We start from the raw sequence: 21,604 nt of genomic DNA on the forward strand, positions 1-21,604 counted from the left end.
GAGGGGGGGGGGGAGGGGGGGGGGGGGGGGGGGTGTCGGGGGGGGGCGGGGCGGGGGGCGCGCGGGGGGGGGGGGGGGGGGGGGGGGGGGGGGAGGGGGGGGGGGAGAAAAAGAAGCCTGGTGTTGAAGTGGAGGAAAGGGGCCCTGCCTTTGCTTGGTTGCCTCTTTCTTAGCCTAATTTCAGCCTAAATGCCACCTCCTCAATGAAGCCTTCCTAGATAACCCAGTAAATCAATTCCTACCCCACCTCTGACACCATTACTTTCTAGACCAGAATTCTCCCTCTAGACTGTAAGCAAAGGGAGGCCAGGGCCAAGTCTGTTTTGTTTAATCTTGTACACCCAGTGCTCTCAGAAGCACTTGGCACTTTGATAAGTGCTTGATTAAATATTTAAGAGCATCAAGGAGTAAATGTAGGCTATAAGTAAAAATATTCTTCTAGAAGCACTTTAAAATCATTTTATAAAGTCTTCACAAATTTCAGACTGCCAGGATTTTTATTAAGACTGAATTAAATCTACAAATCTCTTTGGAAGGTGTAACATCTACCCTGAACTCCCCTGCAGGAGCCTGGTCACCTGTGTTAAGGCCCAGCAGGGAGCTGAAGACGTGTTATCAGTGAATGTGATCACACTTACAGGCTGTTGAAGAGGGGACTCTCTTCCCAGTCCACTGGCTTGGCTGCTACCACGCTGGGCACAAGGGCGCTGAGGACAGATGGGCTACAGAGAAGCAGAGAGATGGCCCATGTTCCCACCTAGCTCCCCTACCAAAGGGTAAGCAGCAGAGAGGGTAGGTCAGTGGGATGAGAGGTGGCCTGTGGGGGTGGAGCCCACCTGACATAGAAGCCATGGTTAGGATCTGGGGTGTATTCGGTCCACTTCAGCAGCGCCCGCTCAAACTGGATGGAAACCTTGGTGACTGAGTTGGCTGGCAGCTGAATCAGCATCTCCAGGAGGTGGGGTTGCAGCCGGTCCTGGGCAGGCTGGTAGTGGATGTAACCTGGAGACATGCAAGGGTCACCCATACCTCTTTCCTGGGGTCAGGCTACCTGCTGCCCCTGTCCCTGCTGCTTGCCATGGAGCCTCAATCTGGGTGCCTAGAAGGTGGGCTTGGGAGCGTAGAAGCCAGGCAGGCTAGGGAAGAAAGCAGGGGCTAAGAAAAGGGAGAGGATGTTTCCAGGGCAGTGATCCCAGGATGCGGTCAAGAGAGGTTGTTAGGGGTGCTGCAGACTGCTAATCAATCTTCACATCACTAAAACTGGGGCACCAGACACCAAGTGCCTGATGTGGTGCAAGAAGTTCACAGAGCCACCTGGGAATTTTTCTTGCCAAAAATGTGGGACATGAATCTAATCAGGTTTCTAAATCTAACCACCAATACACAAGAAATATAGGAGATGGAGGACCGTGTTAAACACCAGCACAAGGACAAATCCAGAATGTGGAACGTTCTATACAACAAACGACCCAGTTCCTTCAACAAATAATTGGCGGTTAAAAAAAAAAAAGCATGGGCACTGCTACAGATGACAAGAGACTGAAGAGTACCACACCAAAAGCGAGGTGTTTATAATAAGGGAAAGTCTGGGTGTGGAGATAGGGAGTATATGGGTACTCTGCGCTTTGTGCTCAGTTTTTCTGTAACCTAAAACTGCTCTAAGAATAGTCTATTAATTTTAAAGAAAAAGAAATTCTTTTTTTTTTTTTTGGTGACAGGGTCTCACAGGGTCTCACACTGTCGCCCATGCTGAAGTGCAGTAGTATGATCATGGCTCACTATAGCCTTGATCTCCTGGATTCAAGTGATCCTCCCACCTCAGCCTCTTGAGTAGCTGGGACTACAGGCGTGCGACACCACCCCCAGCTAATTAAAAACAATTTTTTTTTTTTTTTTAATCCCAGCACTTTGGGAGGCCAAGGTGGGCAGATCATGAGGTCAGGAGATTGAGACCATCCTGGCTAACACAGTGAAACTCCATCTCTACTAAAAATATAAGAAATTAGCAAGGCGTGGTGGCACGTGCCTGTAGTCTGAGCTACTTGGGAAGCTGAGGCAGGAGAATCGCTTGAACCCAGAAGGTGGAGGTTGCAGTGAGCCGAGATTGTGCCACTGCACTCCAGCCTGGGTGACAGAATGAGGCTTCGTCTCAAAAAAAAAAAATTTGTAGAAGTCAGGGGTCTCACAATGTTGTCCAGGCTGGTTTTGAACTCCTGGACTCAGGTGGTCCTTCCATGTCGGCCTCCCAAAGTGCTGAGATTACAGGTGTGCACCACTGTGCCCACCCAAGAGAAGAACTTAGGATAAAGCAAATGCAAGGTGAGAACCTTGTTTATCCCAATTTAAACAAACCAAATATAAAAAGACATTTTTAAGACCACAGGGGAAAACAGAAGTGGTAATGACATGGTTACATTTTTAAAAATCCTTGAAGTATTTAAAGGTTAATTGATGCAATGTCTAAGATTTGCTTTAAGATACACCAGCAGGCAGTGGCTTACACCTATAATCCTAGCACTTTAGGAGGCCAAGGCAGGAGAATCGCTTGAGGCCAGGAGTTTGAGACCAGCCTGTGTAACATAACAAGACCCTGTCTCTATGAAAAAATTAAAGGCATGGTGATTCATGCCTATAGCCCTGGGGAAGCTGAGGTAGGAGGACTGCTTGAGCCCAGGAGTCTGAGACTGCAATGAGCCACGATCATGCCACTACACTCCAGCCTGGGTGACAGAACGACAGCTTGTCTCCTAAAAAAAAAAAAAAAAAAAAAACTGCAGGGTGAGTACAGGGGATTATTACACTATTCTGTTTGGGTTTGGGTTGAAATTTTCCAAAGGAGAAGTTTTAAAATAATAATAACAGAAAAACCTACAGAATACACAGCTAGGATATCTGAAATAGAGATTTTGAAGGTGGTACAAATAATGGGTGCTGAAAATAAGTGAAACTATTCACCATACGTTTGACAACATAGGAATCAATGAAAGTACTGAAAGGTTTTTAAGTTTGGCTGTTTGGGATATGGTACAACCTCTTCCTCAGGGGTCTTTGACTTTACTACTAGTCTCCCCCTACACAAAAGAAAAGCAAGTGTTTTAGTACTATGCCTGGCACCTAATAGGAAGCACTAATATTATCTTCTCTTTAGAAAAATAAATTTTAATAAAAATAAAAATTTAAAAAAAACTTTAACTGTACCTCTTTACCCCTCCCAAGGAAGCAAAACACCATCTACTCCAGCTCTGCTATCTTCCTAGCTTCAAAAGCCCAACATTGCCAAGCCCTTTCCCTACCTTAAAGAGTCTATGAATCATCACAAAACCCAACGCTCCAGAAAGGAGGCAAAAGTAAGTGAAAAAGGAAGCTACTGTCCTTGTACAGTCCTATTAAGAATCACCAGTATTATGTGTTTTAATGATTTCTGTTTTATAAATGACTTCTGAACCTGGCACAGTGAGGCTCCCGTTCCAGTTTTGAAACTATTCCTTACTCTTTATGCCTGTGTCGCTTTTCCGAGGTACTTCAGGAACTACCAAGGGAAATGAGAGTTTGGGGGACCTGGAGAGGGCATGAAAGCGTGGGCTGGGGGCCTGGTTCAGGACTCAGGTCCTCACTTGGTTTGTTCTCCTTGCCCTTGGAGGTGATGGTGAGGGTGTGCACATACAGCCGCAGATACCAGGGTACGGTGTCCAGCAGCAGCACTGGGAAGGCCCGGTATGGGTGGGTGTTGTACAGCAGTGTGCTCAGCTCCCCCTTCTGCAGCCCATAGCCGCTCACGTACCGCTGGGCATGCAAGAAGGGCACTGGGGGGGCCTCTGTGTAAAGAAATATCAATAGTTAACAGCTGCCAAAGGTAAGAGTCACTCCCCACCCCAACTGCCCAGGCCATGTTCAGAGTCCCAAGCCAATGAGTAGATGGGGGAACAGTCCTGCCACTGAAACTGGGCAATCCGGGTTCTGGAATCATCCCTGTCTTCCCCAGCCAACAAGCAATGATGACAACAGGTTGCTAGTATTAAAGTGCTTATGTGACGAACACCGTGCCCCCCTCGAACCCAAACCAGGTCCTCTCAGGATATTCTGCTCTTTCCCTTGGTAAGGGAACTGAACTACAACTGTAATTAACTGACACCTGCCCTCAACTAGTAGACAACGTATTTCTTGAGTGCAGTGTCCTCTGTCCTATTCAACACTCTATGCCTGGCACTTAGTATGAATTCAAAAGTATTTGGTTGATTAAGCAAATGCATGAACTAACTCCATTTTTCACATCATCTCATCCAATTCACTGAGTATACTCTTTATTTTTCAGATGTGGATGCTGAAGCTTGGGGAGTTTAGGAACCTACCCAAAATCACGGAGCTTGGAAGCGCTCGAGTCAGCAGCACATGACTCCGGAGATCTGGTCTAAATACAACCCTATCATCTTACGGCAAAGACATGGGATTGTGAGTCTTTTCTCTGTAGCCGTTGCAACCCAGCAGTCCAACCATCCACCCACTCACCATTCTCTGGGGGTCTCTTCCACTTGAGCTGGATGTTGAGGTTTCGAGAGTTGTTGATCATGGCGGTGTCAAGCAAGTCATAGATGGCATAGATCTTCCGAGTGCCTAGGATGACGTCCTGATAGGTAGTGGTCGGGGGTGGGTTCACCTCTAATGTCTCGTTGTCCTGGGGACACAAAGGCAGGGCTAAGAAGCAAGCAGAGCGGGCAGGCTGGTCTTGGGGCCCAGGGATGTGTTTGTGTGTGTGGTTGGAGACCTTGTTACCTGGTTGTAGTTGGTGATGTCCACATAGACTCGGCTCTCTGAAGCCAGGGGGCAGGGCTCTGTGAGGGTTCGGGAGAACATCCGGAAGAGGGACCAGTCTGAGAAACAGAGAGCAGGGCTGAGCAGGGGCCAGGCCTAGGCCTAGTCCACATAGATAAGGCAGGGCTGGCATGGGTGGGTAGAGATAAGTTGCCAAGGTTACTTACCTTTCTTCCCCTGCCCCGTGATGAAGGCATCAAATACAACTGACAGGGTCTGTCTCAGCTCCCAGGAGATGCTAGTACAGCGTGCATTCTATCACAAGGGCCAGATGGCAGCAGTGAGGGGGTATCACTCTCACCCAACCACACAGCCCCAAAAAAGACCTACTCCAACTCAATCCCTCATCTATGTATCGTCACATCCATCGATTTGCTACCACCCACTCCTGAGCACTTGACCCCATGCCAGACCCTGTGCTGACAGCTTTATGTGCATCAGTTTGATAAACTATCACAATAACCCTACGAGTGGATTCTACTATCAATGTCATGTGACAGGGTGGGAAACCAGGCTCAGGGGAATGAAATGATTCACCCAAGGTTACGCCAGCTGGCAAGTGACTGAGCTAGCAATTGCACCCGCATAGCTATTGTTCTGAACCACTATTTTCCATGACAAATATTTATTCAGTCCTTGCTAGGCAACCACTGTTTTCTTGGTGCTTGGCCAATGCCCTGAATAACCATCATCACATGTACCACTCAGTACTCACTCAGCCCAAGCCAGACACTGGCCACATGCTTTACATGTACCTTCTCTGAGCCCCTGGATGGCAGCTTCCTCTACTCCCCGTGACTTACTCTGCAAACAGGGCGGATATGCACTGCCTGGGAGTGGTAGCTGGTGTGGAACAAGCGATCCGCCTTCAGCAGCACAGAGAGGCCTGCCTGGAGGAGACAGAAAGAGATAAGAGAAGAGAAGCCCTGTATGGAGCACTTGACATGGGGCGCAGGTTCTCTATACATGCCCCCGGCTGCCAGTCTGCGCGGCCTCACCTTGGAACTACAGGGCAAGAGCTTCTTCCAGGGCGTGAGGTTTTCAGTGCAGACCACCTCCCGCGGCAGCACAGCATAGCGCAGAAAGTAGTGGTCAGTGTCTGAGGGAGACAGAGGTCTGTCTGGGGTGGGCCTTGGGCTCTGACCCCTCAGGATCCACACTCCAGAGATGGGAATGACCCTCCTGCTCCCCACACCACCTCTAGCACCACAGTCTGGACAGTCCCAGCTGGGAGTGGGACTCCTTTCTCTCCTTGGGAGAAAGCATGCAGAGATGGCACAGTATTGGGGGCCTGTACACACAGGGGACTTAGGATCTAGCCCAGGCTGAGGAAGCAGGAAACTGAGGGAAAAGGAGGCAAAGGTCTGGGCAGGAGGTAAGAGGAAGAAGGAAAGGGCTGTAGGGGTTATCTCACCATTGGCCAGACCCAGGGGTTTGAAGGAGGCAGTGGGAGTGACCGTGTTGGTGGAGTCGATGAAGTTGAGAGAGGCGCAGAAGATCCCTGAGAGGACATTACTGAGCTCCTTCCAAGATTTATCCACACTGGATAGAGACACAAATCCACTCACTGTCCTGGGGCTATCTCTGCTCCCTCTTTCAGAGCCCACAACTGGCTGCTAAACCTATGGTAAGAGGAGGCTGTATTCTTAACTATTAGACGGGCCAGTTGATGGAGCTGGAACACTGCTGCCCCCACCCAGCCCACTTGCTGGGTCTCATCCTACTCAGCCCCTTCTTCCTCACTCTCCTCTGGACATCTCTGCGTCCCCATGGGTCTCTGCTCAGGTGATTCTTCCTTCCTTGTAAGCCTTTGCTCACTTCTTTCTGCCTACCTTCACGATCCGGCTCCAGTTCTTCCCCCTTCTCCAGGAAGCCTTTTCTGCCCTCCTTAAGCACAGCCTCCTCTGTGCAGTCATGGTTTTGACCATCCAAGTCTCCTCCTAGGTCCCTCCTGGGAGATGGCTAGGTGGCAGCAGCATCATGTCCTGAGCACCTTTTCTCCCTAACTAGGCTGTAAGCAACTAAAGGACCACTCTGGGTCATCTACGTGCTTCCCCTGACACCATGGAAAGCGCCTCATATATCAGAGCTGAAATGACCTCACGGATCTTCCTTGAATGTGCTTGGCTGGGGAAAACAATGCACACTGCCCTGTGTATACTCTGGGAATAAAGGTAAGTCCTGGTTCTACTATCATGATGAGAAGTCTTATATCCAAAAAAGCTCACTGAACATGGGAAAAACAACTGTTCTAGGATTTCATAAAAACATCAAATTAAATTAGATGTTCTTTTCTTGGAGAAACATCAAAAGAGATTTGCTCGCAGTAATAGAAAGCCATAAAACTTAATAAGCGCTAGAAATAATTCTAAGCATTAGCTCCACATTTCAGGCAATTATGGGCTGAGGGGAGACAGTGACAGCAGAGTAGACAGGAAAGGGTAGGGGAGCCAGAGTTGAGGCAAGAGAGAAAGTCTTGGCAAGCTAGGGAGTCACTGCTTATTCCTTAGTGTTGTCCGGGGGCTTTTGATAATTCTATGTACAGAGGCTTTCAACTGCTCCAGTCCTTAAGCGTCAAATAAAAATGGCAAACTTGAAGCCTGAAAAAACTACCCAAACCATAAACATGCTTCATTTGGTGAGGACAACATTGACCCGCACAGCACTTTAAAATTTTTTAAATTACTTGCTGATATTTGAATTTGCTAATTTTCACATTAAATTCCAGATTTCTGGCATCTCTTGAAAAATGAGGCCAGGTGTGGTGGCTCTTGCCTGTAATCCCAACACTTTGGGAGGCTGAGGCAGGAGGATCACTTGAACCCAGGAGTTTGAGACCAGCCTGGGCAATAGAGTGAGACCTTGTTTCTACAAAACATTTTTATTGAAACATTTGAGTCTGAACACATTAGGCCTCTATTCCCACATGGCAACAATCCATAGAAGCTGAGTAGCAGAGCTGTCCTCCCTAGAATGTTGCACAAACTCTAGTCTGCCACAATTCCTGCTGCTCCCTTTTATTGCCCTAAAACTTGTTATATCATACTTGCACTATTAATTTCTTACAGTGGGATTAAGAGGAGAATGAGATATATTTCTCATTCCTGTGTTTGTCAATTTTTAAAATACCTTTATTCATTTCTTACCTATGTGGCCCATGTAGACATGTTTGCAACCACTGCACAGAAAAGTTCTGTTCTAAACAGGATAGCCACGGCAGCCACTGGGAAATAGTGGTTTGTAGTACAGGCACAGTAACTAGACCTGCCCCCTCCCAAACAAAAGCAGTTTCTCTAACACTGTGATGTAGCATCCTGTTGGCCAGTTGTAACCCACAGATATGTTATGGTTGGCCTTTATGGTACTTATTATCATTTAAAAATATATTAATGAATACCTTTTAAAAGGTTATCCAGTTGCCAGTTTTCTACTGCCTTACCTCCAAATAAGCATGAACTGTTTGCTATTTGCCTCTCCAGGGATATGCATGTGCTATTTCAGGTCTGAAAGTTTTAGGATTGGGAAGTTTATTCATCTGTGGTAACACTTCTTACTTCCAGTGCCAGCTCTACCCCCATGGAATCGCTGTCTACTGGAAATGCTGTCCCCAAGAGCAGTGGCAGGATGACAACACCTTCCCAGCCACATTCCCTCCATGGCCTGCAATGGGGCCCAAGGTGTGCACTCACTCAGTGACAGTGTCTTGGAACCAGACCCAGAGCTCTGCACCTGATGGGGCCTGCAGGAAGGGTGGTCCCCAGTATCGGGTCCTCCAAAAGCCTTGTGTGAATGACAGGTGCAGCTCTCGTAGAGAATACTTGGAGATTAGCTGCCCCAGTGCTTTGGGAAAGAGCCTGTAATGAGACACTGTGGAAAAGGGAGCAGGTGAGTGACGATCCCCCACCTCGTCGGGGTCTACATCCAGGATCCAGAACTCCACCCAGGAATTAGGCACCGCCCCCAAAGTTTGCCTCCATCCTATGGCCAGCCAGCAGGCACCACGGAAGTCTTTATCTGGTCAGATCTCGCGCCCTCACCTCCTTCCCGCTGAAGCTCCGAATCCCAGCGCGTGCGGAACTGGAATGTGGCGGCTACGTCCCCGGAAGGCAGTGGGGTGATGACAAGTTCCTCCCGCAGGCTGTCGCGTGGGGGTTCTGCAAGGCACCAGCCTCTGCGCCCCAGGAGCAGCAGGACGAGCAGAGCAAGCGGCATAGCCGCCGCCATGCCTGCGGCTACTTCCGCCTACCCAGCGGCGCTCGGCCCCATGAAAAGCCGGTATCCAATAGGAAAGGCGTATGAGAAGTGACTTCCGGTGCCGTCCCGGAAGACGGGATGCGGTTATCAGAGCGACCGCCTGCACGGGTCGCGAATATTGCCTCCGAGGTGGTGGGTCTAAGCGGGGTATTGCGAGGACACGAGAGGGAGTAGGTAGCGCGAGTAACCAGCTTGAGGCCGCACCCGGTTCAAGACGTTTCCACCCACCAGGAAATGCTTAATAATGTGGAGCTCCCCCACTGCCATTTTACCCATCCGATAGTTGAGGAAACATTGACTGAAAAAGGTCAATTACTTTTGGGAAAACCATTGTGGTTTTAATTTGCATTTCCCAAAGTAAGAGGAACTTCCTGCCCCTCTTAGCTTCTAGTGTCTCCATTTACTGCAAACCCCCCAAATAAGTGGTTCTTTTATTACGAAAATGTTCAAACAAAATTGAAAGAATGAGCACCTGTTTTCCACGACCTAGATTCTACTATTTACATTTTACTATACTTGTACTTTACCACATATTTGTCTATAAATCCATCATCCCATCTTGTGCAGACATTAGTAAACTTTCCTTTAAGTAGTTCAGCATGCATATAATTAACTAGAGTTCAGTATTTGATTGCATTTTTCTTTTGATGTAAAATTCACATACAGTGAAATGCACAAATCCAAAGTGCACATTGACTGAGTTTTGACAAATGCACACACCTATGTAACCTGAACTCCTGTCATACCAAACATTCCTAAAACCCCAGAAAATTGGCCAATACCCTTTCCTAGTCAATCCCTGCTCCTCTACCACCTTCCAGAGGCAACTACTATTCTGATTTTTTCCCACAATCTGTTCCAGAACTAAATATAAAGGAAATCATATAGTATGTATACTGTGTAAGGCTTTTTTTTCTCATGGGAAGAATGTTTTTGAGAATCATCCATGTTCTTGCATGTATCCACAATTCTTTTTATTACTATGTAGTATTATGAATTTATCCATTCAACTGTTGATGGGCAGCTTTAAAGTTTTGGTTATTATGAACAAGGCTGCTGTCTGTGCAAGTTCCTTTGTAGACATATATTTCTCATATCCTTTGGCCAGGTATTTAAGAGTGGAATTGCTGGGTCAAAGAGCAGGTGTATGTTTAATTTTATAAGAAACTGTCAGACCTTTCTCCAAAATGTATCATTTTATGTTTCCATAAACTATGGGTTCCCATTGCTCCACATTCTGGTCGGCACTTGAAGTTTCTAACTTTTTGTACTTTTTAGTTTTGACCACTTGGGTATGTATGTAGTGGCTGCTCATTGTGGTTTTCATTTGCATTTCCCCGGTAACTAAAAATGTTAAGCATCTGTTCATGTGCTTATTGGCCATTTATTTTTAATTTAATTTTAATTTTTATTTTTGTGAAAGGTCTGTTAAAGTCTTCTGTGCCCTCACCCCTTTGTTTATGGGCATGTCTTTTTATTGAGTTTTAGGAGTTCCAAAGTTAAATTCATGCTTTAGTTTTTCCATCTGCCCTGTGGGAAACACAGTCATGAAGGATTTCATGAACAGTGTCTTGGTAAAACTCATGGCCACACTTCTAGAAAGAGCCAAATTTGGTGTCAGGTAGGTCTGCCAAGATATGCCCCAACCAACCAGGCATTTCCAAAAAGGAAATGTCAGAAAGATGTCTTTATCTCATTATGTCTTCATTCTACCTACATTCAGTGTTCTTGCCCCATTAGACATGAAATATTAGGAAGGCCATGGACTTAGATGTCAGAAAGACAGGAGTCCAAATCCCTATGCCAGCCTTTAATCCATGTGAGCGTGATCAACCCAAGTGTCACTTTTCTTCATTTGTATAATGAAGAAACCTACTTTCAAAGTTGTTGTTAAGATGGGAAATTATGTACATGTAGGATATGGAATGTAGCAAGTGCTTGATAGTAACACTCAACCCTATCACCTAGGCACTAATATGTAAATGTAGATAATAGTGCCTAGGTGATAGGGTTGCTTGAGTGTTATTATTAAGAAGTAGGTAAGAAGTACAGAAACTAATAAAGATCACAATGAGTGATGGAGCTAGGACTATAGTCTACACTGTCAAACCTCAAAATAATAATTTTTTAAAGGTAGCTGCCATCATTATGACTATTTTGTACTTCTGTGTTTTCCTTTTGAAATTGCCTGTCTCCATCATTCAGGACCCAGCTACCTCTAGTGAAGACTTACCTTCTCCTCCTCTAGTGGTCTACAGGCTTTGTGTATTTCTGCTACATCCCTCATCACATTGTTTCCATTATCTGTGGCTATGTCTGCTCCTGGAAGAGCTCATGGCCACCTTAGTATTTCTGTTGCCTAAGCAAGGTGACTATCACATAGTAGGTGCTCAGTAATGTGTGAATGAATGAACAAACAAGATAACATCATAGCACAGTTCTGTATTTTCTCTAATCTGCTATGCTGTTCAGTGTCAAGTTCTGTGCACTCCTGGGGTTGCTACTATGTGAGCCTTCTAGGGAAACTTTTTCTGAGCTCCTCCTTTCCGAAGTGTGTCAGGATGTCCACCCTATGACAAGTCTGTGCAAGTATCAGAAGCCACGCTGTGGCTTGGAGACTGAAAGCTGGGCTCCTTGACTTAGAGTTGGCTCCAGATCATCCTCCCATCTCCAAAGGCACTGTGTGGCCTCAAAAACCAGACAGCTAGGCTCTGGGCTGGCATAAACCATGGTTTAACTTTAATGTAACACTATAATCAAATGGTGAATCTGAAGATTATCATTTTTTTAAGAAGTGACCATATTGAATATGGTGTTTTATAATCTACTTTTTCTTTCAAGAGTTATCATAAATGTCTTTCCCCTAAAAATATGTGGCGGATAGATGATATAATCTTGGTACTATTTTGATTACTTTTAAAGCTGTATGATGAGAACACGGGATATTTTTCTTTCCATATTTGTTGTACGTTTGAAACCCCCATAAGTTTTTTTAAAAAACCAAAGAAACAAAAAACAGTCAGCTGGAGATGATGGTTCTGAAGGCCAGCCAAGCCCCTGTGGTTTGGCAGGAGAAAAGGTTATTGTCCCAACTAGGAAGTAGCCCTGGGGTCTCAGCTGACACTAGACTTTTCCAGGCAGGGCTGGGGCTCATAGCAGCCAAACTGAAGGCCCCCCATAGGCTCACAAACAATTCTACTTCTCTAGAGGGCTGTAAATCTCTCTCCCAAGGCAGGCTCCCCACAATCTTCGCATTATGGGCCTGGGCTACTAAGAGATTTATTGACATGTTGATGGCAACCAAGCCAGTCTAGCTTCTCATCATTTGCCATGGAAGGAAGGGGGGTGATCCTGGGAGTTGAGAAGCCCTGCACAGCAAAGCTATTGGGATCGTGGGCCGCAGCCCAAGAGATGGCTCAGCCACAGTCAGACAGGAGGTAGAACCTTGCTACTCTAAAGGAAGGAGAGAAGCCACAAGAGGACAGAGATTATGTCTTCTGTGTGCAGCAAGGTCATAAGCAACCCAGAAAAACCCCAAAAGTTAATAGAGGACTGGGCCCTGGCCCAGCTCAGTGGATGATCTTAACTTGGACCTAGAGGCTTTTGCACAGAAGGTATTCAATCCACAAGCTTCCTGGAGACAGGGAATGGCTGGTGGACACTCCTACTTCCCTGGAGTTCCCACAAGTTTCTCACTAGTGTTAGGAAAAACACTTACGAACAGATGCTTACACTGGCCTCCTGCAGGGGTGAGAGCAGGATGGGACAATAGGAAGACTGCAGCCTTGTCACTCAGGCTTGGGTGGCACAAAAAGCTTTAGGATTTTGGCTGAAGGTCACTGATCCCATGGGTGATGTTCAATGTATGAAGGGAGGTAGACTTTTTTTTTTTTTTTTTTTGAGACGGAGTCTCGCTCTGTTGCCCAGGCTGGAGTGCAGTGGCCGGATCTCAGCTCACTGCAAGCTCCGCCTCCTGGGTTCACGCCATTCTCCTGCCTCAGCCTCCGGAGTAGCTGGGACTACAGGCGCCCGCCACCTCGCCCGGCTAGTTTTTTGTATTTTTTAGTAGAGACGGGGTTTCACTGTGTTAGCCAGGATGGTCTTGATCTCCTGACCTCGTGATCCGCCCGTCTCGGCCTCCCAAAGTGCTGGGATTACAGGCTTGAGCCACCGCGCCCGGCCTTTTTTTTTTTTTTTTTTTTTAATGTGAGAAATGATTTGGTGTTCCTTAAGACTGGGTCCTATAACCTCTCCTTTCATTCAGCATTCTCTCCCTGGGCATTCTCTCCGTCATTCGCACCCACGGCTTCACTTACCACCTATACACTGAGAACTGATCGTTTTCTTTTTCCAGCTCAATCCTCTTATTTAAATTCCACACACATGGGTGCAAGGGCCTACTCAACATATCCTTTTGGATGTCTCAAATATATCTCAAACTCAACATGTCCCAAACCAAATTTATGGCCTTCTTCTCAAACCTGGTCCTTTCTGAAACTCCCCATCTGGGTGACTAGCCCTCTGTTCCAAAAAGGATGTAAGGAGCCAGAATGGCTGGAGTACCCCCTCACTTGACATGCCAAGGAGTTCACGTCTATCTAGAGACACTAATTTGAGAGACTCTACTGGAAGACTATAGGATGGTTGGCCAGCTGCAGTGGCTCACGCCTGTAATTCCAGCACTTTGGGAGGCCAAGGTAGGTGGATCACCTGAGGTCAGGAGTTCGAGACTAGCTTGACCAATATGGTAAAATCCCATCTCTACTAAAAAATACAAAAATTAGCCTGGCGTGGTGTTGTGCGCCTGTAGTCCCAGCTATTCAGGAGGATGAGACATGAGAATTGCTTGAACCTGGGAGGCAGAGGTTGCAGTGTGCCGAGATCATGCCATTGCACTCCAGCCTGGGTGACAGAGCGAGACTCCATCTTGGGGGAAAAAAAGAACTTCCAAAAATTTATTCCTAAATGGGAATAGACTGGCTGTGTCCTCTTTGCCCATCCCCCATTTCCTCTCCTGCTTTCTGCCAGTCTTAAGGTCTTAATGGCTGGGGCTTTGACAGCCACCTTAGACATGAGGTATCGCTAAGAATGCAAGCCATGTGCAAAACAGCAAAAAAGGAGCCCAGTGCTGAGTAACGATGGAGCTTTCATGTAGCCCTGTACTTCTTACTTCTATATGAGGAAATAACTTTATATCTTAAGTCATGATCTTTTACTAGCTGTCAAACTGAAACCTGATCCAGGCTTCAACGGATTTTACAACCTGACCTTTGTCAGTCTTACCTCTCCCTTCATTTCCTCAAATCCAACAATTCAGCCAAACGCAATGTTTTTTAGCTCTTCAAGGATATGCTCTCTCCATTTAACGTCTTCACAAGTTGCTCATTCTGCCTGGCTTATGGGCCGTGTCTGGCTAACTCCCAATCGTCCTTCAGCTAAAAACAGCTCTTCAGTGACCAAACTAGGTTAAGATGCCCCTATTTTCTGGTACCAGAGTAGTTCCTTCTCATGCTATTTATTACACTGTGAATTATAGTATTTACTTGATTTTCTCCTCCATAAACAGTAAACTCTATGAAGGCAGGTATACAGTACAGCCTGTCTTGCTCAAAACTGTATTCCAGATGCGTAGCGTGGGTGTTCAATAAATATTTCTTGAATAAATGGAATGAATGAGTGATAGGAATATGGGATCGGTTAGAGAGCTAAAGACATATAGTGGGTTTGATATCTTTGCAATGTGAAAAATGAAGTGGAATGTTTGGCATATTATTATTAGTTTATTATTTATACCGTGCTCTGTTCCAAAAAGGATGTAAGGAGGCAGCATGGCTTGAGTACCACCTCATTTGATGAATTAAGGAGTTCACATCCATCTAGAGACACTTGTTTGACAGACTCTATTAGAAGACTACAGGATGGTTTGGGGGAGGGAAGAGTGCTAAGAAAAGCAGTGGCATCTTGTCCAACCTCATCTTCTCTCTCCTCATTTGCAAATCTTATCTCAGGAGTAAGCCAAAAACTGGTGGGAGGGTTGCAGCAGGAAAATATTAGCAGTAAAGCAGGAGAGGGTTAATTCTTAGAAAGGTACACAATCCCACCATCCTTCCCACCTCTGGTGCCTACTGCAAGTAAAGAGTCTGGTGTTCTCCCGAAAGGCTCCGGCTGGGCCTACGGTCTCATGTGGAGAATAGCCAGCGTGGTCAGTCTGTAGGCAGGGGGCCCACTGCTAGCTGCAGGCTCCAGGCTCTGCCCCTCCATCACTCCTTTCCTCCTCTTCATCCGACTGTGCCAGGGGCGTGTCTGCTCCATCATCACTTGGATTTGGGCTATGCAGGTTGGTGGAGGAGTCAGAGGAGGAGGAGGAGGTCCTAGATGTGGTCCTGTCTGATGTAGGCACCGGCAGGCTCAGCTCCTCCAAATGGTTGTCCACCCCTGCCCAGAGAGAAAAGCTGGTCAGGCCACAAACAGGCCTTCGGAGAACTCTTAAAGATTATCTGGCCAGGAGTAACTAAAGCCCACAGCGGGGCAGAGACTTTTCCAAAGTGACTTTGCCAGTCCAGCAAAGAGCCAGGATTAAGATCACCATCTCCTGACTGCCAGCTCCTTCCACTTCATTACACCATGTCTGGGTTCTAGAGTCAGGTCAATCAATGGCAAGAGTCCAAGTTCCACCTACATCACTTATTGCTGCTGAGTGGCTTTGAGCAAGTCACTTTCCCTTTCAAGGACTCTGCTCCTCTTCTGCAAAATAAAAGGGAGACCTACATCCCCAAAGGGTTTTGGGAATAAAATCTAAGAATGCTTATAAAATGTCTGGCATAGTAAGCCATCAATAAATAGTAGCAGTTTTAATTAAAAGAATATCTGTCTTACAAGTTAAGCATATGGGCTTTGGAGGAGGACAGACATGAATTCCAGTTTATCTACCTTCTGGCTACAATGTACTTCTCTGAGCCTAATTTCCTGCTCATAAAATAGGGATTATATCACCTACCCTGACAGGACATTGTAAGGACTGAGATAATATATGTAAAGTACTTGAGTACAGTATTGGAACCTACTTAATTACATTTTTACATTATTTTAATTATAGTGACTAATTATATTAACTTAACAAATGTAAAATTAAAGAAGAGATAGACAGTTCCCAGAATTTTGGATTGGAGATGTATAACCCAGTTCCCCCTCAGGGTCAACTTCCCTAAAATCAGAACAGGCAGCTGTCTCATTGGTGGAAACAGCCACTTCCAGCCCTTACTTGTATACTTCCCCAGCCCAGCCTTGCAGCCTCGTTTCAGAGCCTGACATTCGGCTCTGGCTGACTAGCACTGAAGTCCCCAAAGCAGAGGGGCATACCAGACGACTGGGGGGTTGGTGGAGGATCTTCGCAAGGCAAGAACACATCTGCTCCATCCGGATCCCCAAGATCAATAAGTTCTACTTGCTCCAGTGTGTCCACATTCACTTCCATGGATGAGATACTACCTATGGGGGCTGTGGATCAAGAAGTGGGCAAGTCAGGAGGACCCAAGCTGCACACCAGGACAGTGATAGTTACATGTCAGGTCCCAAGTTAGAAGCATAGAGGGCCAAGAAAACTAGAGGGGAGAGAGTCCCACAAGATTCAGGACCCACAGGACATCCTCCCTATCCTACCCCAGTCCCTCTTCTCAGGACTTGGGACTTACGTCTCTGTGACTCGAGATGCAGGTGGGACAGAGGAAAGACAAACTCTGTCTCTGGCTGTAAAATGTCCTCGAAGAATTTCTGCCGCTCCCGAAGGCGGAGCTGCTGGCGCTCCAGGGCCGCCCGAGGATTTGGGTCCATGTCAGCTCCTGGGGGTAGAGGAGCAAAACAAGTACAGCTGCAAAGTCGAAAGACAAGACAAGGGGGACCTGGGCTTGGGGAGCCCCACTGCACCAGCGTCCCAGCAGTGGGGCCCCTGGCTCCAGCCTGGACACCTCTGCCCTTGGCGACCTCTTTCCCCTTCCCTGAAACCAAGTGTGTCCCACAGACCAAGTCTCATGCAGAGGCGGGGCTTGCCCTAGCTCCACAAAGGGGATGCTAGTTCCAGGCACTGCAAGAGAGATACTCTGTATTCAGGGAACACGGCCAATGCCCAACTCTCCGTATCATGTCCTCCTGAGAGGGGTTGGAGGGATTGGTTCAGCACAAATCCAGGAGGTACTTTTTCCCCTTAATAGGCCCTGCTTGCCTCAGAAGGCCAGGGACAGGATAGGATAGAGACAGCGATTTTAGGATGGAGGGTTCCCTTCCTCCAGTGCTGCAGCTCACCCCTTTCCATCCTTCAAAACCCAGACAAAGGCTGAAGCAACCCCTCCCACGCCCCTCCCTTTCCACACACAAACACACGTACACACGCGTGTGCCATCCACCCCAAACCCTTGCTCTGAAGATACAGACCTGACTTCCAGACTAGGCTCTGCCCCTAAGGAAATCACCTTTCTGGTCTTAGTCTCCCCATCTGAAAATGGCATAATCGACCTACCTGCCTCAAATATAAGACCCTGCTTGTGAAGGTGAGCAATACATTTAGGAGACGACCATCTTTTCTTTGAACTCCAACAGCTCTTTATCCGTCCCCCTCCTCGGACACATCTCACTGACTTATCTCCCCATTAGTCAGTGAGGAGCAATTGGAAAGGTGGGTTCTGGGTCTAGTTCAGAGCAGGCCTCCTGACCCCTAGGGCTGAGAAGCCGAGAGCCGGCCAGAGCACTGGGGCTATGGGCCAGCCCAGGCCGGTGCATTCACTCATCTCCTTCCCGGCGTTCTGCTCTGAGCCCATCACCAGAGGCAGGGGAGTTTCTAGCTTGAGGATCAGACGTCATCCTCCGCAGACTGCCTTCCCCATCTCATCTGCACCCAGCGTATCCCAGACCCTGGCCAGCTCCACGGGCGCCGCGGAGGTGAAGAGGGACCCAACCCCGAGTGGGCAAGGCAAGGCCACGGAAGTGTGGGGAGACCGTGCGGCCGCGGGCTGGCGGCGGAGGAGCGAGGCGCTGACGCCGATTCCTGGGAAAGGCTCTTAGAGCTGCCGCCCAGGTCACAACGCTAAAAATACCCAGGGCCCCTGGAGCTCGTGCTCCAGCGGCGGGGAGAGGGAGGGAGAGGTCGAGGTGGGGGAGCTGACGCGGGCCAAGGGGCTCCGGGACACCCCCTCTTTTTTCCCCTCCCCCTAACCCCACCGATCTCACGAGACTGAAGGAGCTGCCCCCGGGGGGTCGCGGAGCCCAGAGCTGGAGAAAGGGAGTTGTTTACGCGACCTATACGTACTGGAGAGGGGGTGAAGAGATTTGGGGGCAGGAGGCTGCCAGGGGCAGGGCAGGAGCCAGCGAAATGGAGAACTCCCTCTCGGTCTCAGCCCCACCCGCACTGGAGCCAGCAAGAGGGAAAAAATTCCCTAAAAAGGGACACGCGGCGTCGGCGGAGGACGGGGGGAGGGCGCTCCCCCTAGGCCGTTCCCCTCGTGCTCCGGTCCCCTCCGCGGTCCCCCGCGGCACCTGCGCCCACCGCCGCTGGAGCCCCTACCTGCAGCGCTGGCGCCCCCGCTGACTCAGTCCGTCCGCTCCAGCGAGGCGGCGGCGGGGGCGTGGGAGCGAGCCGCGCCGGCCGGGGTGGGGCTGCGCCTCCAGGGCTCCCGGGGGACCGACGGGCCCTGGGAGCCGGGAACGAGGAAGAGGCGGGAGGCGGAAGTGGGGGAGGGGCGGCGGCGGGCGCACTCGCTTGCAGCTAGCCCCGCGGCCGGAGGCAGCCCCTGCGAGCGCGACTACTGGTACTTCCAAGGCAGTCAAAAAGTTACCCGCACGCATCCTTCCGCCCTCCGCCCAGCCGGGCTTCTCTGCACCACCCTCGCCGCCGACGCCGGTGCGCTGGTCTCCGCTAGCTCAGATGCACTTGCTGCGCCCCCGCCCCGCGCAGACCCGCGGCGGGCACCCGCGCCGGCTGTGCCCACGCACACTTCATGCTCTGCGCCTTCTGGGCAGCGCCCACGCAACGACTACGCGCCCTAATCCTGCCTCCGGTACCCTTGGCCACACTTGCCACACTTACACGCGCGCACTTCTCCAGAGGACGCACGATGGGAAAGAGAGAGTGGGGACCCGCAGGAGGTGTCAGGGCACTGACCCGGTGCCGCCCAGCAGGGCAGGTGCAAGGCGGCGGAGGACCCCTGCCCTGGGACTCGCCCGGCTGCCCCTGATTCCTGGCTCTGGGACTAGACAGAGCCGCCGCCCAACCTACCAGTACACAGGGCGGGGTGGGCGCCGGGCCGGCCGGGCGGGTCAGGGCTGGAGGGGTGGGCCGTTGTGCCGCGCCCCCCGACGCCGGCAAGGAGCCAGCACCTCCACGGTGCTAAGAGGGGCGCTGCACTGCTGGCCAGGCGGGTTGGAGGGGCCAGGCGGCAACCGCGAGAGGAGAAACGTTTGCCCTCTTTTCGCAGCGTCTCCTGGCTCAGACCAGTGCTAGAAGTGTCCAGTCTAGCAGCTCCTGGACCAAGACTCCCTGGCCATTCCTTTTCTCCTCCCTTCCATCCACCCCCTTACGGTCAGAGCTCCGAAAGCAGCGTGGTGACGGGTGCGGGGAGGGGAGTGGGGAGATCTCTCTGAGATACTTCTACTTTGGGGTCACTGGATCATTCATTCGACAAACGTCCGCGAGCAAGCCAGGAACTAGGAGCCATCCTTGCCACCTCCCTCTCCCTCGCTGCCCATATTAAAATACACCTCCATTTCCTGTCGATTCTTTCCTAAATATCTTTCCAGTCCACCATTCCTTCGGTTTGCCCCACCACCTCCCGCCTGGGCTCCTAATGCCCTGGGCTCCTAATGCCTTCTATCTGGTTTTCTTGTACTCATTCTGGCCCGGCTACACTCCATTCCCTGCATTGCAATTCAGCTGTCATTTCAGAACACAAGTCTGATGTGCCCCCCAACTCCCCCGCCACACGGTGTTGCCTAAACTCCTCCATTGTTAGAATAAAATCTGGACGCTGATATCTGAGCTGAATCTTGAAGACATGAGTTCAACAAGCAGAAAAGAGGGAGAAGGGCATGTGCAGAGGGAGGGAAGTGTGAACAAATATTGACACATTCAGGTTTCCCTGTCAGGTGACCAGCACTCTGTACAAATATCTAAAGCACTGCCTCTTAACATTATTGGGATCTCAAAACAACCCTGTGAGGTAACTACAGCATGCAACTTTCCCACTAGTTTATAAGCATGGAAACTAGTTTGTGGGAAGCAACAAATGCAATGGTTAAGAGCACAGGCAATGTAGTCAGACCCTCTTGGGTTGTAAAACTATTGATGCCTCTAGTCAGCTGGGTAAACACTTATCTGATCCTTGATCTTTTACCTATTAAATAGGAATAATTAATCCCTCCCTCTTATGAGATAATTTATATAAAATGCTTAGTTACAGGACTTGGGCACTTTGGAAATGCTCAGTAATCATTAGCTGTTTTGATTGTAATGGGCTCTGAGAAAGGGAGGGAACTGCTCTCTTCCACAAATTTCTGAAATTATAGGAAGTAAGCCCTAATTGTTAACACTTCCACAGAGCTTATTATGTGCCAGTCACTATTATAAGTGCTTTACAAAAATTAACCCTTTTAATCCTCTTGTTGTTTCCACTTTACAGATACAGAAATTGAGATACAGAGAGGTGAAGGAACTTGTCCCAGGCCCTACAGCTAGTAAGTGATGGACCTGGAATTTAAGCCCCGGTAGACTGCCTCCAGAGACTGTGCTTGTAACCACTACTCCCAGTCTGATCCACTTTTATCCTGTTGTAGTTTTAATCTTCTCAGAAATATTTCAGTGGGTTGGTTTGATTCTTATTTCTCATTAATGGATAGAGTAGATACTTCATCCAATTTTCTAGCACAGAAAATGAGGGCCAAGTCAGGAGTACAGTGGATGAGAACTTAGCTCACTCCCAAAGTCATGTCCCCATTTTCAGAGATGTATCTTTTTTTTTTTTTTTTTTTTTTTTAAAGAGTCTCACTCAGTCGCCCAGGTTGGAGTGGAGTGGCATGATCTTGGCTCACTGCAACCTCTGCCTCCTGGGTTTAAGTAATTCTCCCACCTCAGCCTCCTGAGTAGCTGGAAATACAGGTGCAAACCACCATGCCTGGCTAACTTTTGTATTTTTCGTAGAGACGGGTTTTTGCCCTGTTGCCAGGCTGGTCTTGAACTCCTGGCCTCTAGTGGTCTGCCCGCCTCAGCTTCCCAAATGCTGGGATTATAGGCATGAGCCACTGCGCCCGGCCAAGATGTATCCTTGAGAACATGAATCCATGGATTATTTTGAGCCCAAGATGAAGAAAGATCAGGAACCTCTGTCCCTTCTCTTTGCCAGATATTTGCCATAAAGAAGGAATAGAGAGGGGGAAAACATCTAACCTGAAAATATTTCAGGGGGCTAAGCTGGAAGGGTGTCACCCAAAAGAAAGACCCAAGCAGCAGACTAGGAGTGGGTGGCCGAAAGTTTGAATAGCACTGTGAAAAGGTATATGG

The 21,604-nt window shown here is 48.7% G+C and overlaps 2 protein-coding genes across 16 annotated transcripts in view; both read right to left on the bottom strand.

Moving 5' to 3' along the window:
• The window catches only part of PIGT (phosphatidylinositol glycan anchor biosynthesis class T), a 10,283-nt gene extending 1,162 nt beyond the window's left edge, over positions 1–9,121 (bottom strand). The window contains exons 1-11 of one of the 6 annotated variants that reach the window (XM_025399805.1): positions 8,847–9,121; positions 8,499–8,676; positions 6,224–6,351; positions 5,808–5,908; positions 5,613–5,699; positions 4,977–5,064; positions 4,771–4,868; positions 4,507–4,672; positions 3,615–3,815; positions 837–1,002; positions 639–722 (exon numbers count right to left, since the gene is read on the bottom strand). In XM_025399805.1, coding sequence (XP_025255590.1) covers positions 639–722; positions 837–1,002; positions 3,615–3,815; positions 4,507–4,672; positions 4,771–4,868; positions 4,977–5,064; positions 5,613–5,699; positions 5,808–5,908; positions 6,224–6,351; positions 8,499–8,676; positions 8,847–9,033 — 1,484 coding nt within the window. In that variant the 5' untranslated portion in view covers positions 9,034–9,121. The remainder of the gene's footprint in view (positions 1–638; positions 723–836; positions 1,003–3,614; positions 3,816–4,506; positions 4,673–4,770; positions 4,869–4,976; positions 5,065–5,612; positions 5,700–5,807; positions 5,909–6,223; positions 6,352–8,498; positions 8,677–8,846) is intronic. The other 5 variants (XM_025399809.1, XM_025399806.1, XM_025399807.1 and 2 more) reach the window with 5 other exon arrangements.
• Positions 9,122–14,823: 5,702 nt separating this feature from the next.
• DBNDD2 (dysbindin domain containing 2) lies at positions 14,824–19,349 on the bottom strand. 10 transcript variants are annotated; one of them, XM_025399825.1, is made up of 4 exons: positions 19,324–19,349; positions 16,755–16,898; positions 16,423–16,560; positions 14,824–15,498 (listed from the first exon to the last, which is right to left on the bottom strand). In XM_025399825.1, the coding sequence occupies exons 2-4, from the start codon at positions 16,891–16,893 to the stop codon at positions 15,293–15,295; spliced, it is 483 nt and encodes a 160-aa protein (XP_025255610.1). In that variant the 5' UTR covers positions 16,894–16,898; positions 19,324–19,349; the 3' UTR covers positions 14,824–15,292. The 10 variants fall into 10 exon arrangements, with proteins under 10 accessions (XP_025255610.1, XP_025255606.1, XP_025255614.1 ...); XM_025399821.1 differs by having other exon boundaries at positions 16,755–16,901; positions 19,139–19,329; XM_025399829.1 differs by having other exon boundaries at positions 16,325–16,560; positions 16,755–16,901; positions 19,139–19,329.
• Between the last annotated feature and the right edge of the window lie 2,255 nt (positions 19,350–21,604).

Source organism: Theropithecus gelada, chromosome 10 (assembly GCF_003255815.1).
Source record: "Theropithecus gelada isolate Dixy chromosome 10, Tgel_1.0, whole genome shotgun sequence".
NCBI classification, from domain to species: domain Eukaryota; kingdom Metazoa; phylum Chordata; class Mammalia; order Primates; family Cercopithecidae; genus Theropithecus; species Theropithecus gelada.

What these genes read in the sequence shown, in the direction of transcription:
- DBNDD2 (XM_025399819.1), bottom strand. An exon ending in GCATCTCGAGTCACAGAGAC is followed by an intron (nt 16,561 to 16,754) that starts GTAAGTCCCAAG and finishes CTTGATCCACAG; the next exon opens with CCCCCATAGGTAGTATCTCA. An exon ending in ACCAACCCCCCAGTCGTCTG is followed by an intron (nt 15,499 to 16,422) that starts GTATGCCCCTCT and finishes CTCTCTGGGCAG; the next exon opens with GGGTGGACAACCATTTGGAG.